General features: G+C 38.1%; 1 protein-coding gene across 2 annotated transcripts in view; it reads left to right on the top strand.

Annotated features, from left to right (window-relative positions):
- The window catches only part of tmcc3 (transmembrane and coiled-coil domain family 3), a 44,373-nt gene that overhangs the window by 11,659 nt on the left and 12,058 nt on the right, over nucleotides 1-20,656 (top strand). The window contains exon 1 of one of the 2 annotated variants that reach the window (XM_044107809.1): nucleotides 5,771-6,108. The exons of the other annotated variant lie outside the window; for it this stretch is intronic. Coding sequence (XP_043963744.1) covers nucleotides 6,106-6,108 — 3 coding nt within the window. The 5' untranslated portion in view covers nucleotides 5,771-6,105. Of the gene's footprint in view, nucleotides 1-5,770; nucleotides 6,109-20,656 lie in introns of those variants that run through there. 2 annotated transcript variants of the gene reach the window in all.

The raw sequence follows: 20,656 nt of genomic DNA, 5'->3' as shown, positions 1-20,656 counted from the left end.
ACAAAAATTACTTTTTTTGGAAAGATTTTATTCCTCTTGTGATTTTTACTGAATTCTAGACAACTTGAGTGTTTTTTTCCAAAGTTTTCTAAATGTCCCTTTTTGACGTTTGCAGGGCAGCAAAGATGAATACAAATTGACCTGCTCTTGACCCACAGTTTGACATTAAAAGCATGAGTCACCCGCGTCTCTTAACTGCCCCAGGATGTAACAGAAAAATATCTTTTCCACTCCGGAGACATTTAGAAAAATAACTTCTCACTCAAAATATGAAAAATCAACACTTTCTGTGATGAGAGGCGAAGAGATGGAGGAACTTTGGATGATATATTTTTAGACCTCAGTTTAATATAAAATGAAAAGTCATGAGAGAAGTGATAAGTTCAGAAAAGACAGGGACAGGAAGAGAAATTCACACGAGAGGGAGGAAAGTCTTGAAAGAAAATTAAATGTCTGGCACTGATTTATGATAAAATGCGCAGAGGTTTGGCAGCTTTATTGAGAGTGATGCCATTTGAGGAGAGATTAAAAAGGAGCTGCAGTGAGAAAATGTTGCTTTATTTTAAGATGTATTAACTCCAATAATACTCCAGTTATAATATGAGTGGATGTCTCTGAAATCTGTCCTTAGCCTGTTTGACACCAGGAATGAAAGAGGAATTATGCTAATGCTAACATCCACCCAGCAGAGAGTTTTATTATTCTGCTGCTGTGCTCTGCAAGATATAGACATATTCCCACAGCGGTGACTGAATTTAAAATGACAAGGACATTACAGCAGGTTTCATCCGTCTTGAATGCTAATTTCTTTATACAGTTATTGAATGAACCCTCTCTTATAAACATCCACTTGCAGTTTGATAGGGACGTTTGTTTAAAGCAGGTGTTTGAGTTTAATTTGGTGGTCATGTCTGAACACAGTCTGCCCTGGAGAGTTTCCCTTCCTGTCTGACTAAGATGTATCTATGAGCTCCCAGTTTCTCTTCTCACTTTGGTCTTCACCTCACATGCTGGTTGTAAAACCCAGAGGCAAAGGAACCGATGCAGGCAGCGACGTCGCAGAGCAGGAATGACGTCAACACTGGAGGAGATTAATGAACCTTCGATTTGCAAACCAGGGAAGCTCTGAAGTTAGTAATTAATCAATTTAAACACTGCAAAAAGTGAAACCTTAGTAAGATTAATTATTGTAAATTAAGGAGATTTATGCTTGTTTATTTTCTGATAAGATAATTTTTTCTCACCAAGATGTTTTTATGTTTGAATATTTTTCTTATTTTAAGTGTTTTTGTACTTCATTATCTCAGTAAGATGTAAAAGCTTGATACTAAGAAAATATTACTTATTATGAGTAAATATATACTAGAAACTAGAATATCCATATTTAAAAAGCAAACTTCAAACTTATTTTGTATAAGTAAAATTTTCTTATTTCAAGCACAAAAAAAGAAATCACTTGCTTAACAAAATCTCTTCACATAATTAAAATAGACTGTGTCCAAATGGAAGCCCTTGTGTCAATGAAAAAATAAAAAACATGAACTTATATACTTGTACAGATGGCAAAGTGTACTGGAAATTATAATTTAATATTTAAGCAGTTGACATGTATCACTTGTAGCAATTGCAGAGACAATACTGGTTTGTGTCCAGATAATTCCTGGCATGTTTTCATCTGGCGGACCTGATACTGACATGTCATGACATTTCTACTAAAGTGTGACTTGAAATGGCTGATATCTCACACAATGAGGTTAGACTCAGCTACATTGATTAGCTCAATGTCGTGGTTAATATTTAAATTTTTTGTTTACATTTCAAATTCTCACTCAGTATTGAAACTATCAGTAACTCTGCAAGTTACTGATAGTTTGAACACTATTTTGTTTACCATGTTTGTCATCCCTTCTATGACACCATACAATCCAAATGGGAAAGTGCCAAAAATGTCAGCAAAGTGGTAGTGATGTTCGATACAACAGATTTTCTTTACGATCCAATACCAAGTAAAATTTAAGCTTTTGTCAGCAATATCGATGCCATACTTTGTGCAAAGACACTTAATTTGTTTGTTAGATCTAAAAATAAATTGTTGTAGTCCATATTTTGGCTTTATAAAAACAACACAATGTACGTTAATGTATTTATTTTAACCCCAGACGTACATTGAGACAGCAATCTCGTTTACTATAGCTAGACTATTTTAATTTAGTAGAAAAAAGAAACGTTAGCAAAACCACAAATAGCGCTTCCCTGGTTCAAAATCTAATAAAGAATAATGAATTCTTCATTCTTCTAATTATTATCATTTATATCTAATAAAACTCACCTAACTACGTCCAGATGGTCTGACATAACTTTGAGGCCAAGGAGTTCATCTCCACAGATGTTTTTCTTTGAACACTTTAAAAATTAGCCATTGCACAAATAAACAGGTAACTGATAGTCATTATTACATGAATGAAGATCCAGGTTTTCCTCGAGCGTATTACAACATCCTGATCCTACGCCCAACAGATTACTGACTGCAGAGACGTCTCTGGTGTTTCTGAGGTCAAACGGGATGTTCCCTCTAAGAAAGAGACAGGAAGTGAAGCAGGAAGTCCATAAAGAACACAAACATTCAGGATGGGGGAAAGAGAACAATAGTGTTATGTGATATGCAATGTGGAATTCAGAAATACACGCAAGTGCTTGAATCTTTGACGCACATGTGAATTTTGGCCTCCATTGATGGTCGTAAATTCCCAACATTTACAGTCCCTGTAAATAGAGCAAAGTGAAGTATGCTCTATTTAAACATAAAGGTTTGCAGTTTTGTTCACATTTCTTGACAAAGATCCTTAAGTTCACTGAGGTTTGCAGATAATTGTGTAAAAAATGCTCTTTTATTGCATTCTGTTGCATATTTTCTGCAGTGTTTGGTGTCCTGGTTCTATAATAGCAAAACAAGATCAAATCATCACACTTCCACCAGTTGGAATAGAGGCATTTGTTTGGTTTTTCTGTTTATTTTAAACATATTTACAATTCAAATAACATAACATAATCTTTTATAACTATTTGTTCAGAAAGGAGGTAGACAGAAGCAGAAACCTATTCAAACCTTCAAACCTCACCCACCTTTTACAGTCTTTATTCAGAGACGGAAAATAGAAAAGAAATGTACATAGATAAAATAAAGAAACAAGAAAATAAATATTTACTTATTTTTTTGTAGAAGAAAATACAATTTCAGAAGATGAAATAACTTCACGCATTTCTACTTGATGTGCTATTGGCTGTTTTCAAATCAGCCAATCCAGAAGCACCATTCACTTTCCTTTGTTCTGATTGGCTGCACCCGTCAAGGGCGGAGAAAAAAAAACTACCAAAGCTGTTAGCGTCAGTAGTAGTGCTAAGATGTGTGTTTTAATCTAAATTAATGTATATTTTGTGTTTGAATTATTGAAATTAGCAGTTATAAGTGGTCTTAGAGAGAATGTCAAATATTGGCGATTTTCTCCATGTTGTTGTTTGTTTACTTTTAAGCAGTTATGAGTCACAGTGGCAAAACATGAAACTGTTGCTGTGCAAGTTGGCAAATTGTTGCTAGGCAACTAAAGAGCGGGTGACTTAGTGTGTTAGTTGAGCTGTCTACATCTTCCAGAATGCTGTGCAGTTCTGGTTTGGAGTCTGGTGAATTGAATATTTATCAGATATAGTATTATCTAGTGCAATATATTGTTATCTATTTATTATCCAGTCACAGCATAAAGGAACAAAAAATTACCCAGTTGCTACTTTTGTTGATCATGAGGATTGTTTTGATAAATAGTTGTGCTGTTCCTGCTTTTATTTGCTCTCATGGAGACAAAGCAGGAGGGAAAATAGCTCTCTAGTTATTGTTTTCCACTCCTGCTCCCCTATAAGTGTTGTGCAGCTCTGCAGAGAGCTGCTCTTAACGGCACTTAGAGGCTGAAGTTGTTTCCTGGGAGCCCACATCCGATGATTTCTCTCAGACAAATCAATTTTAAAGTACAAAGAGTGCTCCAATCTGCACATAATTAAATGCAGCAATTAACTCCCAGCCTTCTATCTATTTACACTCCTCTTCATGAGCATGAATTTCATACACCGATTCCCAGGAGAAATGGACCGAGAGCGAATGAGGTCATAAAGATTCATCACAGCTGGAAGAAGCAAAGAGCCACCTAAAGATGCACTCTGGCTCCCACAGAAATAATGCAGACTGACTCAGCTGGGATCAGATTCAAATTTCAGTGGCAGAGCTTTTTGCCCCGCAGGCTGCCTCAGCACCAGGTGCTGTTCTGTGGCCTGCAGGCTGAGTCACCGGCCCTCGGAGCACGTAACCCGTCAACTCTCACACATCCGTCTCAAAGATTAGCAGGCGGCTGACTAACCTGCTGTTCTTGTAAAGTGGGCTTCGGGTCTGCGTGTGAATTAAGGAAGCAAGAAAAGTGACAATGGATGACAGATGAGTTGAAGGAAGTGATTATACCAAGTGCTTTTTATTTTTTATTACATTTCAGAGTTTCCACCAGAGGTCTCATCCTCTGAGGATGAATTTTTAATGTGTGTTTGGACAATAAACTATCATATGACAGGCACAATAACCATCTACTCTAATTGGAGTCTTCATCATTGTATTGAAAGGAGAGCTACTGTGTCTTTAAATGATTTATGATTCAAACCCCTGGACCTCTGCAGAGTAATTTGACCATTGTTTCAGCCCACATAATTAATAAGTTGGTGTCATATTTACAGTGACCACAAAAACAACATCGTAAACAATAACTTTCAGCAATTAATAGTAAGATAATATCTGTAGTTGTTGTTATATTGCTTTATGACCAAAGTCTGTTAATCTGATTAGCATTTCAGCAGGTTTTCTTTATCACATAAGGTTAATTGTGTTTGTTCATCAGGTCATAATGGACTTATTTTTACCCCAAATGTGATTTACAGAATTATACTGAACTGAAGTTTCCAAGCCAACAATTTTCTAAGTGTTTTTCTTTTTCTGAGACAAGAACACGATCCTGATTAGTGAAAAGGTTCATTATTTGGTGTGTAGTTCAAGTACAGTCCCTGCATATGTTTTTGAAAAGTAGAAATTGCATTTCTTCTCCTGGAAAAACTTAGTTTAGTTTAATTGTTCTTTATTTTAATAACCTTTGGTGATCATAATGACCTTACTGTGGAGAAATGAGTCATTCTTTTTTAAATTATAATAATTTTAAAATGAGTGAATATTAACTTACAAACCTCAATATATTTATATATTTATTGATTTATTTCAGTTAATCTTTTTTGTCCCATCTATACTGATCTCTTTTTCTTTGTGTATATATACATCTTTGTATATTTATACTTACTAAAGCAAAGTAGTGTTTATTGAAATGTATCTTTAAACCTGTTCTAACCGGAAATAGACAAATTTAGCTGAAAAATTACAAAAATATTTCATTGCGCTGAAATTCTTTATTCTTCATGTATTCTTATTTTTTATTTCTAAAAAAGCTTTTTTGTTTTGTTTTTTTAAACTTTCTCCCTCCTTTATTTGTTTATTTTTTTAGGCTATTTTGCTTAATTTCTTTTTTGTATGCATTTTGTGTCAATCGTACCTTTCTGGGCGAGCTAAACTACATCTAATCCCTAAACATATTTTCCGCCAGCTTGTCTTTGCTTCTAAATTTTACGGATCCCCGGACATTTTCATATTTTCTTCATGTGAAATAAATAAATTGGGGTGTACTCGATATGCCCCGCAGCCCCTCCCTCCAGTTTGCAGGGGTGGGCGGGGCCTAAACACACATTGTGTCTCTCCGGCTCGCTGGGCTGAGGATTACCGCGGCGGGCAGCTCGGAGAGGAAGGACCGTATCTTCTCCGCCGTTGGTCGCTTTCCAGCTGCAGCAGGAGCGCGGCGGCCGTTGCCGTGATGGCATCTGTTGCTTCGAACATGTCAACGGTCACGTTTGAAACCGCGGACAGCGAAAAGAGGGATCCAGTCCGAGTTCTCTGATTATTATGCCAGGACCTGCTTGAGACGCTGCGGTGAAAAGTTTAGGAGAAGTGGGGATACGGTGACTAACGGCTGGAAAATGGTAAATATGGCTTTCTCTGCTGCTGACGAAGTTGTCAAACGTAAGCTAACCAACGTTTACTCCCGGATATTATTACAGAGAGAGATGTTTTGGCATTGAAATGATGTGTATTGGTAAAGCCAGTTTCTACATCCAGCTGTCACACTGCTCTCCACCAACCGCAGGTCCTGACATGTTTTATTTGGAAAAGACTATCTTCATTTACATAAAATGTATTCTTGTTTTTTTCTTCCTTAGGATAGTACCTACACATCAACCAATTACCAATACCAATATATTGGTATTTTGCACCTATTTTTATGCATTGTTTTATCTCTAAACCAAAGTTAATTTGTTTTATATCAAAATTTAGACGCATCTTAAAACAACTGAAGCTGATATGTTAAGTACTTGCATGTAAACATAAATTGACGGGATATTATAAGATACTCCAGTCCCCAAGTGAAGATATCAAACAGCTACACACTAGATTTACAAAACTAGGACATTAGCAGGTATTTCAGTCATTAGATTCAGATGTGCAGGACTTTTGTCATGGAAAAACAGAGTGTCCTCAGTCAGAGGCTCCTTCAAAGTCACTGTAATACAATCTGCTATAGGAGAACCTTCCTGCCCAAATCCTTCACCATCTACAATAACTTTTTAACAAATGTTGAATTAATGAGTTACAGCAACATTTAATTTCCCTTTGGAATCAATAAAAGTAATTTTGAATTGAATTGATATAGATCCAGACTATGGGTTTGTCACTTGTAGTCTGTGCTTTTTTTCCATCACTCCATTAATGTACCTCCCTGTTTCTCCACTAATTCGTTCGTCAATTTGTTCCATCAGTCTGTCTATATGCCCTGAAGTCCATTCATCTGTCTATTCTTTCACTCTATTTACCCCTCAGTTCAACTGTTTATTCATTAACCCATTTATTTGTCTGATGGCCCAACAATCCAATAGTTTGCCCTTTCATTTGCCTATCCATCCGTCCATCTGTGCACCACTATAACTGTTCCTGCTTTGGTCAGTTTGAGTCTTCACACCTGTTTGTCCATCAAACCATCCATTGTTCTGTTCGTCCATCATCGATCTTTAAATCCCATCTGCTTTTCCGTGTCCCTTTCTGGTCTTTCAAGTTTTTAAAATTCCTGTATTACAAGCCTGTTCACTGTAAAAATATCTGCTGTAAATTCATAGTAATCTTTGGTGTTTATAAAAAGGACAAATAAGAACTTTAAGGAAGTTTGAAAATTTGAATTCTGACAAGACATAACCCAAATTGGCGGTTTAACCCAGTCCTTTTTTGATGTATCTTATCCAGATTCCTGCAGTCTGCCATAAACATATGTTTGTATCTCCTCTAGTGTGTAAGGAGACAACACACCAGTCTCATCTATTTTTAGGTTTGGCTTCAACAGTTGGTTATTTGAGTAACAGTCTGTATGCAGACGATTAAGTCGTTTCTTTATTGAATACCGTAAAATCCCGGGATATTGATTGGGTGTTTAAGTGTTACCAGAGGAGTGGGCCGTTCTCCCAAGCCGTGGTCCTTGTTGGACGGCAGCCAGCGGTCAGTCAAACAGAGACTTCCTGTTATGTGTTGCATGCATCTCCTGCTTGTCTCGGAGTTGCAGCTCCTCAACGTTGAGTAAAATGACAGATAGATTCCTCTGTGTACCCGTTTTGGAATGAGAAATATCAAGCTTACTTTTGAACGAGGAGTGGGTTTTAATGGCGTTGAAGTGCTCTGTTTTTGTGCTGCCTTGAAATTCACAGCCGCTGAGTGTGGAGTGATTTAAAAGCCCCAGATAAACTCTTCTGGGCGCAGTTGGTTTGAGAATTATAGTGAAAGGAGCTGCAGCGGTGTGAGACATCGGCGCAGAGTGTTTTTGCAGGTACCTTGTGGTACACAGAACAACATGTACTGACATTTTTTTTTTACTGATGACACTTTTTATGAGCCATTCAGTGGCTGCTAGTGGTCCTTCCCTTTCTGCTCAGGGGATGCTTGTGGTTGGCCACGCATCTTTCCATTGTTTGCACCTGGAAGCAGTTTGTTGCTGAGCAGCTCTGATGTGAAATGAAGCTTTTCTCAAACGCACCACAGGAGTGGATTTTATTTCTGCAAGTCAGCACCTGGTAGTTTGGTTAAGAAAGGATAAAAGCACAGCTTCATGACGCACCAAAATTAAAACGTCGCTTTTTCAAACAATCATTCATTCTTTATATTCAGTGATTCGGACTTCAACACATACAGTGCTCTGAAAAAGTATTTGTTTTACATCAACCTTGTTTAGTCTGCTTTAATTAAACTGTAGTTCGTTTGTCTTGTAAGTCTGATTTGTTTGGGGAGATGTCAGTGCGCAATCAAACTCTGATGGGGATCAAAACAGTGAACTCTGATCCCCCTAAAAACCTAGGTCTTGGTTTGTTTAACCCTATAAGATCTTAGTTTCAAATCTCTGCCTGTATATTTTTGCTTATTTTAATTGTATGCAGTTCTTTAAATGTCCTGTGAGTAAATATATTTGCCCATTTCTCCATAAGAACTGGAACCTTCAATATCTAGCAAGTTATTTTCACAATTTACCGTCTATTAAAAGAGTGTTTCATCATATTAATTTCGCCCCCTGCTATGGTGGGAGTGAAATTACCGTAATAACCTGATATTGGCAGGAAAGCGCAACGTATCCCCTTTCAGAAACTGTTAGAATTTTTCAGATAGTGCTAAGTGTGGCGGAATTATGGTACCGCAAATTTGGCTGGATCATCGGCGACTCATTCGGTCTGGAAGGGTTAAAGTGAACTCTAGTGCTGGTTTGATTGCATATGTGAATGGCAAGTGGACTGGCTCCCAAAGCAGGAAGTAGAATATTCTGGGTAAATACAACCAAAGCAAATGTGGAGGGAGAAATGCCTCGAGGTCTTTTGCCAAAGACAAAAGAGAAATCTTACAACGGCTAAAATCCAACGCTACTTCATTTACGTTTACGTTTCATGAAGGAGGAAGTTTGCGCTCATGTCTTCTTCAGACGTTTTTGTGTCGTTTTCTTCAGTGGTTCTTGGTGCTGCGCCACCACAGGAGAAAGGGGGAACAAGTTTCTCAAATAGTTTGGATCGTTTTTCACTTTGTGTTAAACGATCCAATCACACAAGCTAAAAATATAACAAATGTTGCAATTTTGCAACTTTTTTCCAGCACAGTAAATCTTGAAGTATTAGATTTTGATGAAAGTGAAATTTCTTTTAATTTCTGATTGTTTTTATCTTTAGAATAATCTGCACCAACTCCAAAGCAACTTTTCTGTGCTCTGTCATTCTGTTATCTGCTGATAATCTGCTTTTCTCTTGTAGCCTGAATGAACCACCTGCTTGTCAAAGAACATACAGTTTCCCTTTAAATACCTTCCTTGATCTTTGTGCTGCACCTCACCAGTACTGTCTGGAAAAAGATCAGCTTTTTGAGTTTTCAACCAACCGCTTGGTGCCAAGGAAGCTAAAAACCATCTGATTCTGGTCACCAGTCGATTTCTCGTGTCTCTGTTTACTCCGACGAGCTCTTTAGGGACACACTTACTTCACTTTCACTGTGAAAAAGGATCTGATACCAGCGAGGAAAAGGATTTGTTCAGAACTAGTGTTGACTTGGTTTATGCAGACATCAATACGGTTGGTTTCTAAAAGGTCAGCTCGTGCAGGTATGTGTGTCTGAGTGTGTGTATAATTCATGTGTCGGGTAGGCTCACTTTCAGACGCTTTCAAAGACTTTATTCTCTTTGAGGAAAGAGGATGGGGATGTGTTTCCGACTCCCAGCTCCTGACGCTTCTCCTTCTGGGAAACAGCGCGTTTGTCAGGCTTCTTAAAGGGAAGCTTGTCTTCCCCGATGCTTTAATTTCACTGTCCTGGCAGAACACCAACGGGAATTTATTCAACATGACCAAAATTAGCTGCAGTCTACAATCAGGCACATCGAGTTTGTTTACACATTTAGTTCATTTGGGTCGAAAACAATATTAATTTGCCCCATCAGTTACAAATCCATCTCTTTGTAGAGTAAAACTAAAGTGAATTAAATTCTCTCTCTACAGTTTATAACATTATTATTACTATTCAGTGAGCATCAGTTTCAGTTCTACTTAACTTCATTGAATTTCAATAGAAAGATCATGTAATGCCAATGTTTTGGAAATAATTTTTGAGTACATTTTCAGTCGGTTTTTATTAAGTCAAAAATTGAAATAAGCAGATGAACAACAACTTGAATTATTCATTTGGTACAAATGGATTTTTCTGAACTACTTTTAATAGAAAAACCAGTTGGTTTAGATTAAAATCTACTAGAAATATGTCATAGTTCAAACCAGTATTCTGAAATTATTGTATTGGCAAATTGAAAGTGCTAAAAACAGTTGCTGATATTTGAAATTTAGACCTGTATTGCAAGCCTAGTATTTATTTATCGCAAAAAAACTTACACTCTTCTACAATTTTCAAATAAGTTGAAAGTCAGATAAAATACCAAAGTGTTTCTTCTGGCTGTGTAGAGTCTCAGATTGATGCTCCACCTGTTGCTGCACCCTGCCTGTCAGCTGGGTGTAAAAATGCTGCCAAAACTATGTTTTTATTTTTTGCAGTTTTAGGCAGAGTTGTTCTACTATGTCATTGCATTTATTAAAAAAAGGACTTGAATAGTAAATGGAAACTCTTTTATCCAATTAATCGATTAATCACCAGAATGGTCAGTTGCAGTAGAAAGTCTAGGAGTTCATTCAAAGCACCAGGCTGGGTCAGAGCTTCCCATCTTCCTTTCTGGATAGCAGAAAGCAGCATTTGTATCAGGTCCGGTTTAATTCCTGCTCAGAGAGCGAGACCTCGTCTGCTCCTCGGTCCTCCACCATGAGCTGAGCTCCGGCCTTTGTTTGGGCCATTCAGACTGAACAAAGAGGGAGGAGTGAATGTTGCTGAATGGGCTCTGACGGATGGTCGTCGCCTTCGACTCACTTTGTTTGCGATTACGGCGAGGTGCGAGGCCAGATCCACCGAGCCGCCTCTGTCGTCAGGGCAACCGGAGGAATGTGATTCCCTCGGTCTGTTGTAGGAGTAAATGACACGAGATGAGGGATGACGAGGAAGCTGCAGGAGAAACGATCAGTAAAATATCACTAATCTAGATGTTTTAAACGTAAACATTCATCCAGTTCATCCCCCTCTCCAGGCGTTTTGGACTACAGATGGAGTGGGCTAAGCTGACGGTGAACAGACGCACAGCGGCAGCGATCTGTGTGTGAACACAGAGTGGATTAACCAACACACTGATACTGAACCCATTAAAGAGATCCAGTGTTGGGCTAACACTCATGCAGTTTTTTAGCCCTGAGTCACATGATAGGAAGCTGATTCACAGCTGTTTTTTACTGAGCTCGCTGTTGAAACCCGCTCCAGTATAATCCACCGTTCCAACAGATTCATTCATAAATATCTTCTGCTTGTTTATATGTTCAGGATTGCAACTTTTACATCCTAAGAGCCATTTTTACCGTCAGCCCAGCTGAATAAAACTTGTTTAGAGCTGCTAATGTTACACAACCTTTAGGAAGGACACTGTAGGAAATTGGTCACATTTGAAAGAAACTCCACTTTTTTCAGTTTTTGGGTTATGAGCTAAACAAAGACATAAACCTTTTGCCCAAAAGAGAAAAAGGTAAAATGGGAACAAGAGATTTGTGGAAAAAGATGCAAAGAAAATGCATACTTTCCAACCGAAACATCAAATGAATTTTTTAAAATCATTTTTAGTCAAAGTTACCAAGAACCTTTGAGGAATGTCCAAAGAGCCACACTGGTTTAGAAGTACAAGATTAGGTAATCCATCCAGTAGTCACCTTTCCTGATTTTATAATTTACTTTTTTGTTATGAATTGATGGTCAAATGAACGAGTTTTAGCAATAGAAATAAGCCTCCCTCTTTCCTCCCAGCCACAGGAGGATTAGGATTCAGATATTTTCTGCTGGACAGTATTTACTGTTTGAGACAGTAGAAAAAGTTACATATATCTGTAAAATCATGACTGAAACTACATAAATATAATAAATATCCTACATTGAAGGTCACCAAATGTTAGTTGGCCTAATCTTTGTTTCTGGGGTTTTTTGTGGACTTATTTTCATTCATGATTAATTTTTCTATCTGAACAATAAAATGGCTAAAAAGTATTAAACATTAACAAGAAAGTGCGTAATCTTAATAAAATGACCAATACATAAGTATTTTCTTGAATAAATCGGTTTTAAGGCCGTTACGTACACTGATTCTTTTATCTTTGATGTGAGGTTTTTCCGTTTCTAATAATCACAGAGGATTGTTTTAAATGGAAGATGTATTTATGGAACACCTTGTTATTTCAGCGTGGTTCGACTGAAGAGTCCCGGCCCGTTAACACCTGCAGAGTTCAGTTATATAATCCCCAGGGGACACTTTAAAATGCTCCCACGCAGTCTGAATGAAGCCGCTGGGTTATACTTACACTCATGTCAACATTTCAGCGTCCTCAGCTCTGGAGGAGCGCATGCTGCTTCACCGCTGTGTGTGTGTGTGTGTGTGTGCTGTGAGTTCAGAGCAGTGTGAATCATGGAGACCTCAAACATTTGTTTTCTAAAAACGGAAAGGACTGTGCACTATGTGGTTCCTCTTGGTGTGACTATTTATATGTAGTTGATATCTGAGGATTCGGAGAAGGAATTGTTGTCTATTGTTATCATAAATATGAAGGATGCGATTTTCTGTTGCTAGTTGAGGAGATATTGTTAAATATTGACAAGAAAATCAGAATTCAAAATGTATACATTGCTGTTTTTGAATTCTGAATGTTTTTTGTGACAGAAATAATGAAATTGGAGTCTAAATGTCTGTTACCGTGCCGACATGCGGTTCAGACTTTAAATGTGGAAAGTGACGTCATCATGTCTGACCTACTAACATTTCTCCTTTCAGGAAAAACAAAGCAGGGACGATTAGTCGGGCTGATGCAAAGCAGTAACTTGATGCTGCCCAGAAGTTTTGGCACAACCTTAAAACATTGATCCGTTTCCTGTTCCTGTTTATGTTTTCCACTCCACCATAACTGCTTAGAATATAGGCAATACGGGGAGATGTTGCTCTCCCCGTATTGCCTGAAGCGAACCTGAAGCTGCTTTTAATGTAGAACGGCTGCACTGAACCGAACATAAAAAAATGAGGTGTCTGCCTGAATCAGAGGAAATGATCAGCGCTACCTGAGCAGGGTTCACTTTCCTTCTGCATTTTGATTTAATGGTTCATTTCGGAATATGTAAAACTGGTGCATAGTTTTTATTGAAGACAAATTAATTCATTTTTAGTTGGATATTATGTTTGAAGTATAATAGTTTCTGATATTTCAGTGACTGGAATACTAAAGAAAGGAGTTGCTTAATTGTAAACAATATCATTATTATTTTCAGATTTCATACCACAGTTGCAGGTTTTTAATGTTTTATGTCAATATTACATTAAATTACTTGTAGTTTTAATATTGCCAAATATTACAGTGCTATCACAAACCTTAAAGTTGTTAAATTTGTTCTTTGTTGTTTGCTTTTTAACTTTTTTCTTACTGGAGTTGACATTTTAAATCATCTTTATCTTACAATAGAAATGGATAAAACGAAGCCACTTGGCTGTAGTAAGTAAGTCCTGCTCTCTCTCGCTTTCTAACATCCCGAAAGCATCTTTGGGCATATTCATATTCCTCTCACATCATTTATAAACACAAATATATGCTGTTGCTTTTTTTTTTTTTTTTTTTCCAATATAAGCACTGCAAAATAAAATAGTCAGGAAGTGGAATCGCCCATTTAAAATATGTCTGAAGCAACTTTGAAAAATAAGTGAAAACATTTTGTAAAATTCTTTGACTCTGATGTCAGACACATGTGTGAGCTGCTGCAGTGCCTCAAGAGAGAGAAGAAATGAAACAAGAATGTAGAAGCTGTTTTATACTGACTGCTGTCATGGGTTTTCCTCAGCAGACATGGGAGTCGTTGCCAGGACTGCGCTGTTTTGTGAAATGAGTTTTGAGCAGTTTTTTCCAGAGACAGAGACAGGAATTGGTGATTTTTTTTTTTTTCTGTGAATGGCCTTGATTAGTAGATCAATTACTGAAATATTTGGATTCTCTTTCCACAGTTTATTAAATGTTTGCAAACTACTTTTACTTTTGATCTACATTTTGTTGAGTTGAACAAAAACTCTTTTATTTATGTTTATCAATCTGTCAAAATCTAAATTTGTTGCACTTAAAAGAAAATAATCAATCATGATTGGCGTGAAAAAGCCTGATAAGTGTTAAAGATTAGAGCAAAGTTTCCTCCAGAAAACTAGCTAAGCCCGGTGGTTGGGCTTTAGGGCAGTCATTCATCCTGCGGTTCGTTGTGTTTTGAGTTAAAAAATGTTTAAAGTTGACAGGAAATTTTAAAATATCACTTGATAATCATGAAAGATTGTAAGATCAATACCTGAACACCAATTATAAAGTGTTGAAAAATGCAAATATTTTAAAAAGACTTAAATAAATAAGCAACGCTTTGCCCAGTGGGGGCACAAATAAATTCTGGTGGCCCGCCAGGCTTATAATACACTGAGGGAAACCCTGTTAGAGTTTGTGTTTGGTACTTTGTTGATGTTGCTGGATGATGTCAGTAGGAAATTTTCTCTCGGATTGTTTATTGATTAGTTTCTGCTTTGTTTTTGTAGTTCAGCTGATTTATTCAAATGAGCTTTATGAGAACAAAAGGCCAAAAAAGCTGGAGACATTTTGGTATTTAAAGGCCACAGTCTGAACTCCAACATAGCTGGTTGTTTGAAAGCTCTGATCTGATTCTGACTGTCCACTTGTTCAAACATTGACCTTTTGCTTTTTTTATTTCACATTTTCTCTGCCAGTTTTGATCTGCTTCACCTCCTCCTTGCTGTCCTTTGAATCCCTTTGGCTACTCCTGTCGTTTTCCTCAGACGCTCACATCTGTCCTCGTATCTCTGGCTGCTGTCTGAGAAGAAGAAAGCAGGGTGGATAATCTTTTTTCCCTGGAAAGAAGAGCTTTAAATCTCAGATTACGAATGAAGCGGAGAGCCGGAGCAGAGGATTACTACCTCTCCCTTGTATCGAGTCCCAAACTGCATGTTATCATGTAATAATATCAACCGCACGGCTCCCACGCTGTGGTAAACTCGCATGTCGTTATTCATACTTTTAGTGTGTGTGTTGTGGCAGTGTGTGTGTGTTTGTACCACATCATTAGACCATGCTGCAGACTCGTGATAGTAAACGAGCTGCCAGCAGTTCATTGATTTTTAGCTCAATATCCATCCACAGCTCCGTGTTTCTCTCTGCAGGGGTGTGAGTTATGCTTCCACTGGGTTATCTTCCTGTGTTGTTGGTCAACCACTGTAGTGGATTAATTCCATTTACTGTACATATGAACTTTGACCTCTGCTCTCGTGGTTGGAATCTGCCCCAGAGGGTTTTGTTTACTTAAAAGCAAACTAATCTTGAAGTAGTTTAACACTCTTCAGCCTAAATCGTCCTTCAGATTGTGAAATAAATCATTTACATCTGAAGATAAACTGAGATGTCATGGCTTCCGGCAGAAATTATGAATGCCTTTTAATTTAATAAGCACAGCAGCAGGAGACCAGAGAGGAGGTTCACTGATACTAATACTGGCCAATTCAGATGTTTTAAATTGAAATAATCAGATATCTAGTAGAGAAGTAATCTGCAAGAAAAAACTCCAGATTTCTGGAAAAATGCATGAGTCCAAATGAAAAAGTTACTGGATTTATCTTTTTTTCCCCTCAGTTACTAAAGCAGAAATGTGACAGAAAATGAGGCAATGTTGTTTTTAACAAACACACACAAAAATGAACCTATATAGGCCGTGCTGTGGTGGCGTAGGGGGTAGCGCGACCCACATTTGGAGGCCTTCAGTCCTCGATGCGGCAGTCGCGGGTTCGATTCCCGGACCCGGCAGACGTTTGCCGCATGTCTTCCTCCTTCTTCCCCCTTCCTGTCAGCCTACTTTCAAATAAGGGACATTAGAGCCCACAAAAGACCCCCTGGTGGGAAAAAAAATGAACCTATATGTTAATTTACCTCTTGTGTCTTCAGTCACTGAGCAGATAAATTATTATCATTGATTGCATATTACAAGTCAACATAAAGTCTGCTTCACTTTGTATAAACTTTATATTCCTTACTCAATAATTAACTGCTTTGTGTATCCCCCTATTTCAAATTAGGTTTTTTTTCTAATAATTGTATAAAATAATAACTTTTTTAGCTTTTTATCATGTTATAATGTTATTCCTTCATCTTCGCTTTGATTGTTTCATGCATGTTTGATAAATCACCTGGGTGGATCTAGCTTTGCCTTTGAGACGCAGTTTTTCTTCTGAGCTGCAGTTTCCAATCCTCTTCCTCACAGAGCACCACTACCGCGCAACTCCCCCACTCCGCTCCTTCAGACTAGCCAGAGCAATTAGCAAACACCTGGTGGAACTGAGCATCTGCTGAGCTCATTATAGGAGCCACTTCTCAGTGCAACGCTGGTAGAAATGTTGTTAAAGGGTTAAGAGAGGAACCATGTTGTGATGACTTCCTGAAAGAGTAGGAGTTTTTAAAGCAACAGAGGCCCAATTACCCAATTTAAAGGCATTAAATTACAAACTCAAATGCTGAATGCTGCCTACTTTTCTTCTTCGGTTTAAAAAGCTTACTTTGGCTGTTTTTACCCTCGATATTGGAGATTATCAAAGGCTTGGATTTAAACCTGGAAACAGGATGTTTTGCAAAATGCAAGAAAGAGAGTTGATTTAGACACAAATTTAGCAGAAATCTAAAGCAAATTGTGTTGCAAGCATTTGTAAGAATAAGATGACGACAGAAAATGGACGACAGTGATTCTTAGAATTTCTAATTTCATGGAAAAAGTGTAAGCTGGACACGTGAAGAGTTTTATTTTGATCATGATGCAGGCGGATAATGGGTGCTGATGCGTTCAGTACCTGGACGTCTGTTGTTTTCTTGTTGTGCTACGGATATCTGCGTCATCCAGTGAGTCTGCAGCGACCATTTTCCCCTAGCAACACTTTGAGCCGTCACAGTTTGAAATTGCTCTGAGTGTCGGAGGGAAATGGGTGAGCGGAGGATGAGAGCAGCGAGTCTCAGTTGGTCTTTGACCCTCCGCCCTTCATCCCTCCATCTGTGGTTTGTTAACGAGGCTCTGTGGGCTTTTCAGAGGCATGGCACTCCAACTGTGACTGTGTGAACACGTTGGCTTGAGAAAAAACCTCTAGATTGTACTTTTTTTAAAGATAAAATCTCTGTGATGGTGAAGCAGAGTGAAGAGTGACACCCTCCATTGTTCTGTTGTAATCCCAATGACAGAAAGCGTGACACACCACTGTCGTTTTGTACATGTGTGTAATAAAGGAGAGTCTGCCGACGTTATGGTTGCAGAGTTGGACTGGAAACAAATCAGCAGCACCGCAAAGAAAAGCAGATGAAGGCAGTGAATGCTGTACCTGATGGAGTAAAGAGCCTGGTAGTTTTCCTGTAAATGTGGTGGGAAACCTCCGGAGATATTTAGAGATCTCATCTGTGGCTACATCTGTTGTCGTTTCTGTTGTCAGTGGCAGCCAGTTCTCCTTCTCTCATCCTCTCACTATGCACTGAAGTTAATGCTCCTTGGAACGGAGTAATTACTGCAGCTAAAGTTACATTTCTGCCTCCCCGCTACACATCCGCTGCTTTATCTGAAAACATCTTGCAGTGAATGCTGCTTAACTTCTTTTTGTTTTTGTGATTTTTTTATTTACCGATTTTTGGTTTCTGATTGTTGCTTGCTAGCGGTTATTTTTCAGGATCAATCAAAAGCAGATATTTTGACTCACCTCTGCCACTCTGGATCATGAAGAACATATTTTTTAGTTGCTTAGAATGCTGCTGCTCGTGTTCTCACTAAAACCAGGAAGATAGAGCACATAACACCAGTTTTAAAGTCTCTCCACTGGCTCACTGTAGCTCAAAGAATAGACTTTAAAATACTGTTGTTAGTTTATAAATCACTGAATGGTTTAGCACCACAATACATTAAAGATTTGCTGCTGTTGTATCAACCTTCCAGACCTCCCAGGTCTTCTGGTTCTGGTTCTGCTCTGCGTCCCCAGAACCAAACGAGGAGAAGCAGCATTTAGCATCTATGCACCAAAAATCTGGAACAAACTTTCAGAAAACTGTAAAACAGCTGAAACACTGACTTTCTTCAAATCTCAACTAAAAACCTACTTGTTTAGAGTTGTATTTGAAACGTAATCAATTGCAAGTTTATTGAAGGAATCTGATTTAATGTTCAGTTTTTATTGTTGATTCTGTGTTGCGTTGTGTTTTGTGTTTGATTTGATGTAAAGCACTTTGAAATGCCTTGATGCTGAAATGTGCTATACAAATAAAATTTGAAATTTGAATTGAAATATTTATTTATAAATACTTATTTATAAATAAATACATTGACTTCTATAATCTACAGTCATTTTTTTGCACGTTTTGAGTTTATAAATCTATTTAATCTAATGCATAAAGTCAAAAACGGTCCAATTAAAACATTTCGAAGTCAATCAGTGAATATCCAGTAAATGAAAACAGTCCAGTTTGATGCGATTCGTCTTTAGGATCCATGTTCGAACAGAGCAGCAGAACAGGAACGTGTCCCGCTCTGCCCGCCGTCAGTTCGGCCCGTAGGCGTGTCTGCAGAGTCACCAGTTCAGACCTGAAGTCGGTGCTTCGCTGAAGCGATGACGCACACCGTTTACCTTTCCGCTGCCCCGCCCTGAACTGGCCCCAGGCAGCTGTAAGTGTGCATGCTGGCAGTCACTGTAGGAAGGGCAAAGGTGAAGTTAAGACTGTACTTATTTAAATTGAAACATATACATTAAAATCTCAAAACAAGATGGAATAATTTTGTAAAAATGAAAGATGTTATTTATTAAGAGGATAAATTGACATAAATACCCCAATCAGATCCAATATTTAAATGTTATGAATTGAGATTTGGTCAGGTGTTTGTGACGTTGAGTCCATTATGTTTAAGGTGTTTCTTCAGAGTTTTATTGAAGAAATGTGAAACAATATTTTCTTGTAAGAAAATGTCTGACAGAGAGAAATTGGTTTTATCATCTTTTTATAGATTTAGGAAATCTGTGCAGTAGGTAAGCACTCTGACTCCCCCCCCAATAAAAACCCTGAAATGTGGCAGTAAGGGTTCAACTTGCTCTCGTTTGAGATCCGTTACCAGCCTGTCTCTCGTTTTCCATCTTCTCCACAGCTGTTTCTTTTTTTCAGTTATTCTCTGGATAAATTTCCCCCAGAGGGAGCTGCGTCTTTGTGCAGCTCCCCCACTGCCCCACAGGGTTTCCCCTACAGGGTAATGAAGTCAAAGCAGATCCCCTCTTCCCCATTTCATCTCAAACCAAACTAGATTTTCATTTCATGTTTGCATTCTGATTTTTTTCTTTTCACCAGCGACTCTCATCTGATTTATTTGTAACCTGACTGGATTTGAATTTACCTGCAGGTGTGCTCCTTCCTGTAACCTCCACCTTCTCCGTCGGCAGAGTGATGCATGAGGCTTTAGGTGTGAGTTCTCTCTGTAGCCCCCAGGAAGCGCAGTCATAAATAAAAAGGATCTGTTGTTTTCTCTTGGCTCCTGGAACAGAGCTGCCTTGGCGAATTTAACCTGCGAAAACCCGAAATGATATCTGAGAACATCTCCATACTTGTCCAACGAGATGCAGGGTTTCATGTTGTGTTTGGTGAAAAAGGAAGGATGTAGGAGGAGGTCAGCATGATGAACAAGGCAGGAGGGATTCCACTTATCACCACCAAACACTAAAGAAAGCTGATTTTTCCTCTTCAGTAAATTTGGTAGTGTTTATTTTTTTCATTTATCTGTTTTCTCTTTATCTTCTCAACTACAACTCAACAGTTTTAATGTTGCGATCGGGCCAAGTTGTTTGGGGCCGCCATTTTTCATTTTTATGACAGTGATTCTAAATTTATATATGTTTTAAGCAGAAACAATGTTTTTTTGAGTGTTGCCACCTAAACTTGTTTTAGCGTTACATATTCAAGTTATTGTTAGCCTGGTGACAGGACTTACACAAAAAGAGCCTCAAGCAACATGCAATTTTTGTTTCTACATTTAAAATTAGTTTAATTACATGTCAAAACTGAATATTCTAAGTAACTAAATTGATTTTTGATGGTATTCAAAGTGACTCTGCTGCTGTTTCTGTTGGTGCATTACTAAATAAGTATCTAACTCTCCTGTTGATGTGTAAACTAAGTTTGTTTTTGTGTTTTTCCTCTCTGTTTGAGTATCGTTGTCATGGTAACATTAAGTACTGGTCTCCTGCTCCGTCCGAGGCGAGGCGGTTATTGCTCCACATGACTCCACTCTGTTAATGTGACAGATTCCTGCGAT

This window comes from Gambusia affinis, linkage group LG23 (assembly GCF_019740435.1).
Source record: "Gambusia affinis linkage group LG23, SWU_Gaff_1.0, whole genome shotgun sequence".
Taxonomy (NCBI): domain Eukaryota; kingdom Metazoa; phylum Chordata; class Actinopteri; order Cyprinodontiformes; family Poeciliidae; genus Gambusia; species Gambusia affinis.
This window is presented reverse-complemented; position numbering and strand designations above follow the sequence as displayed.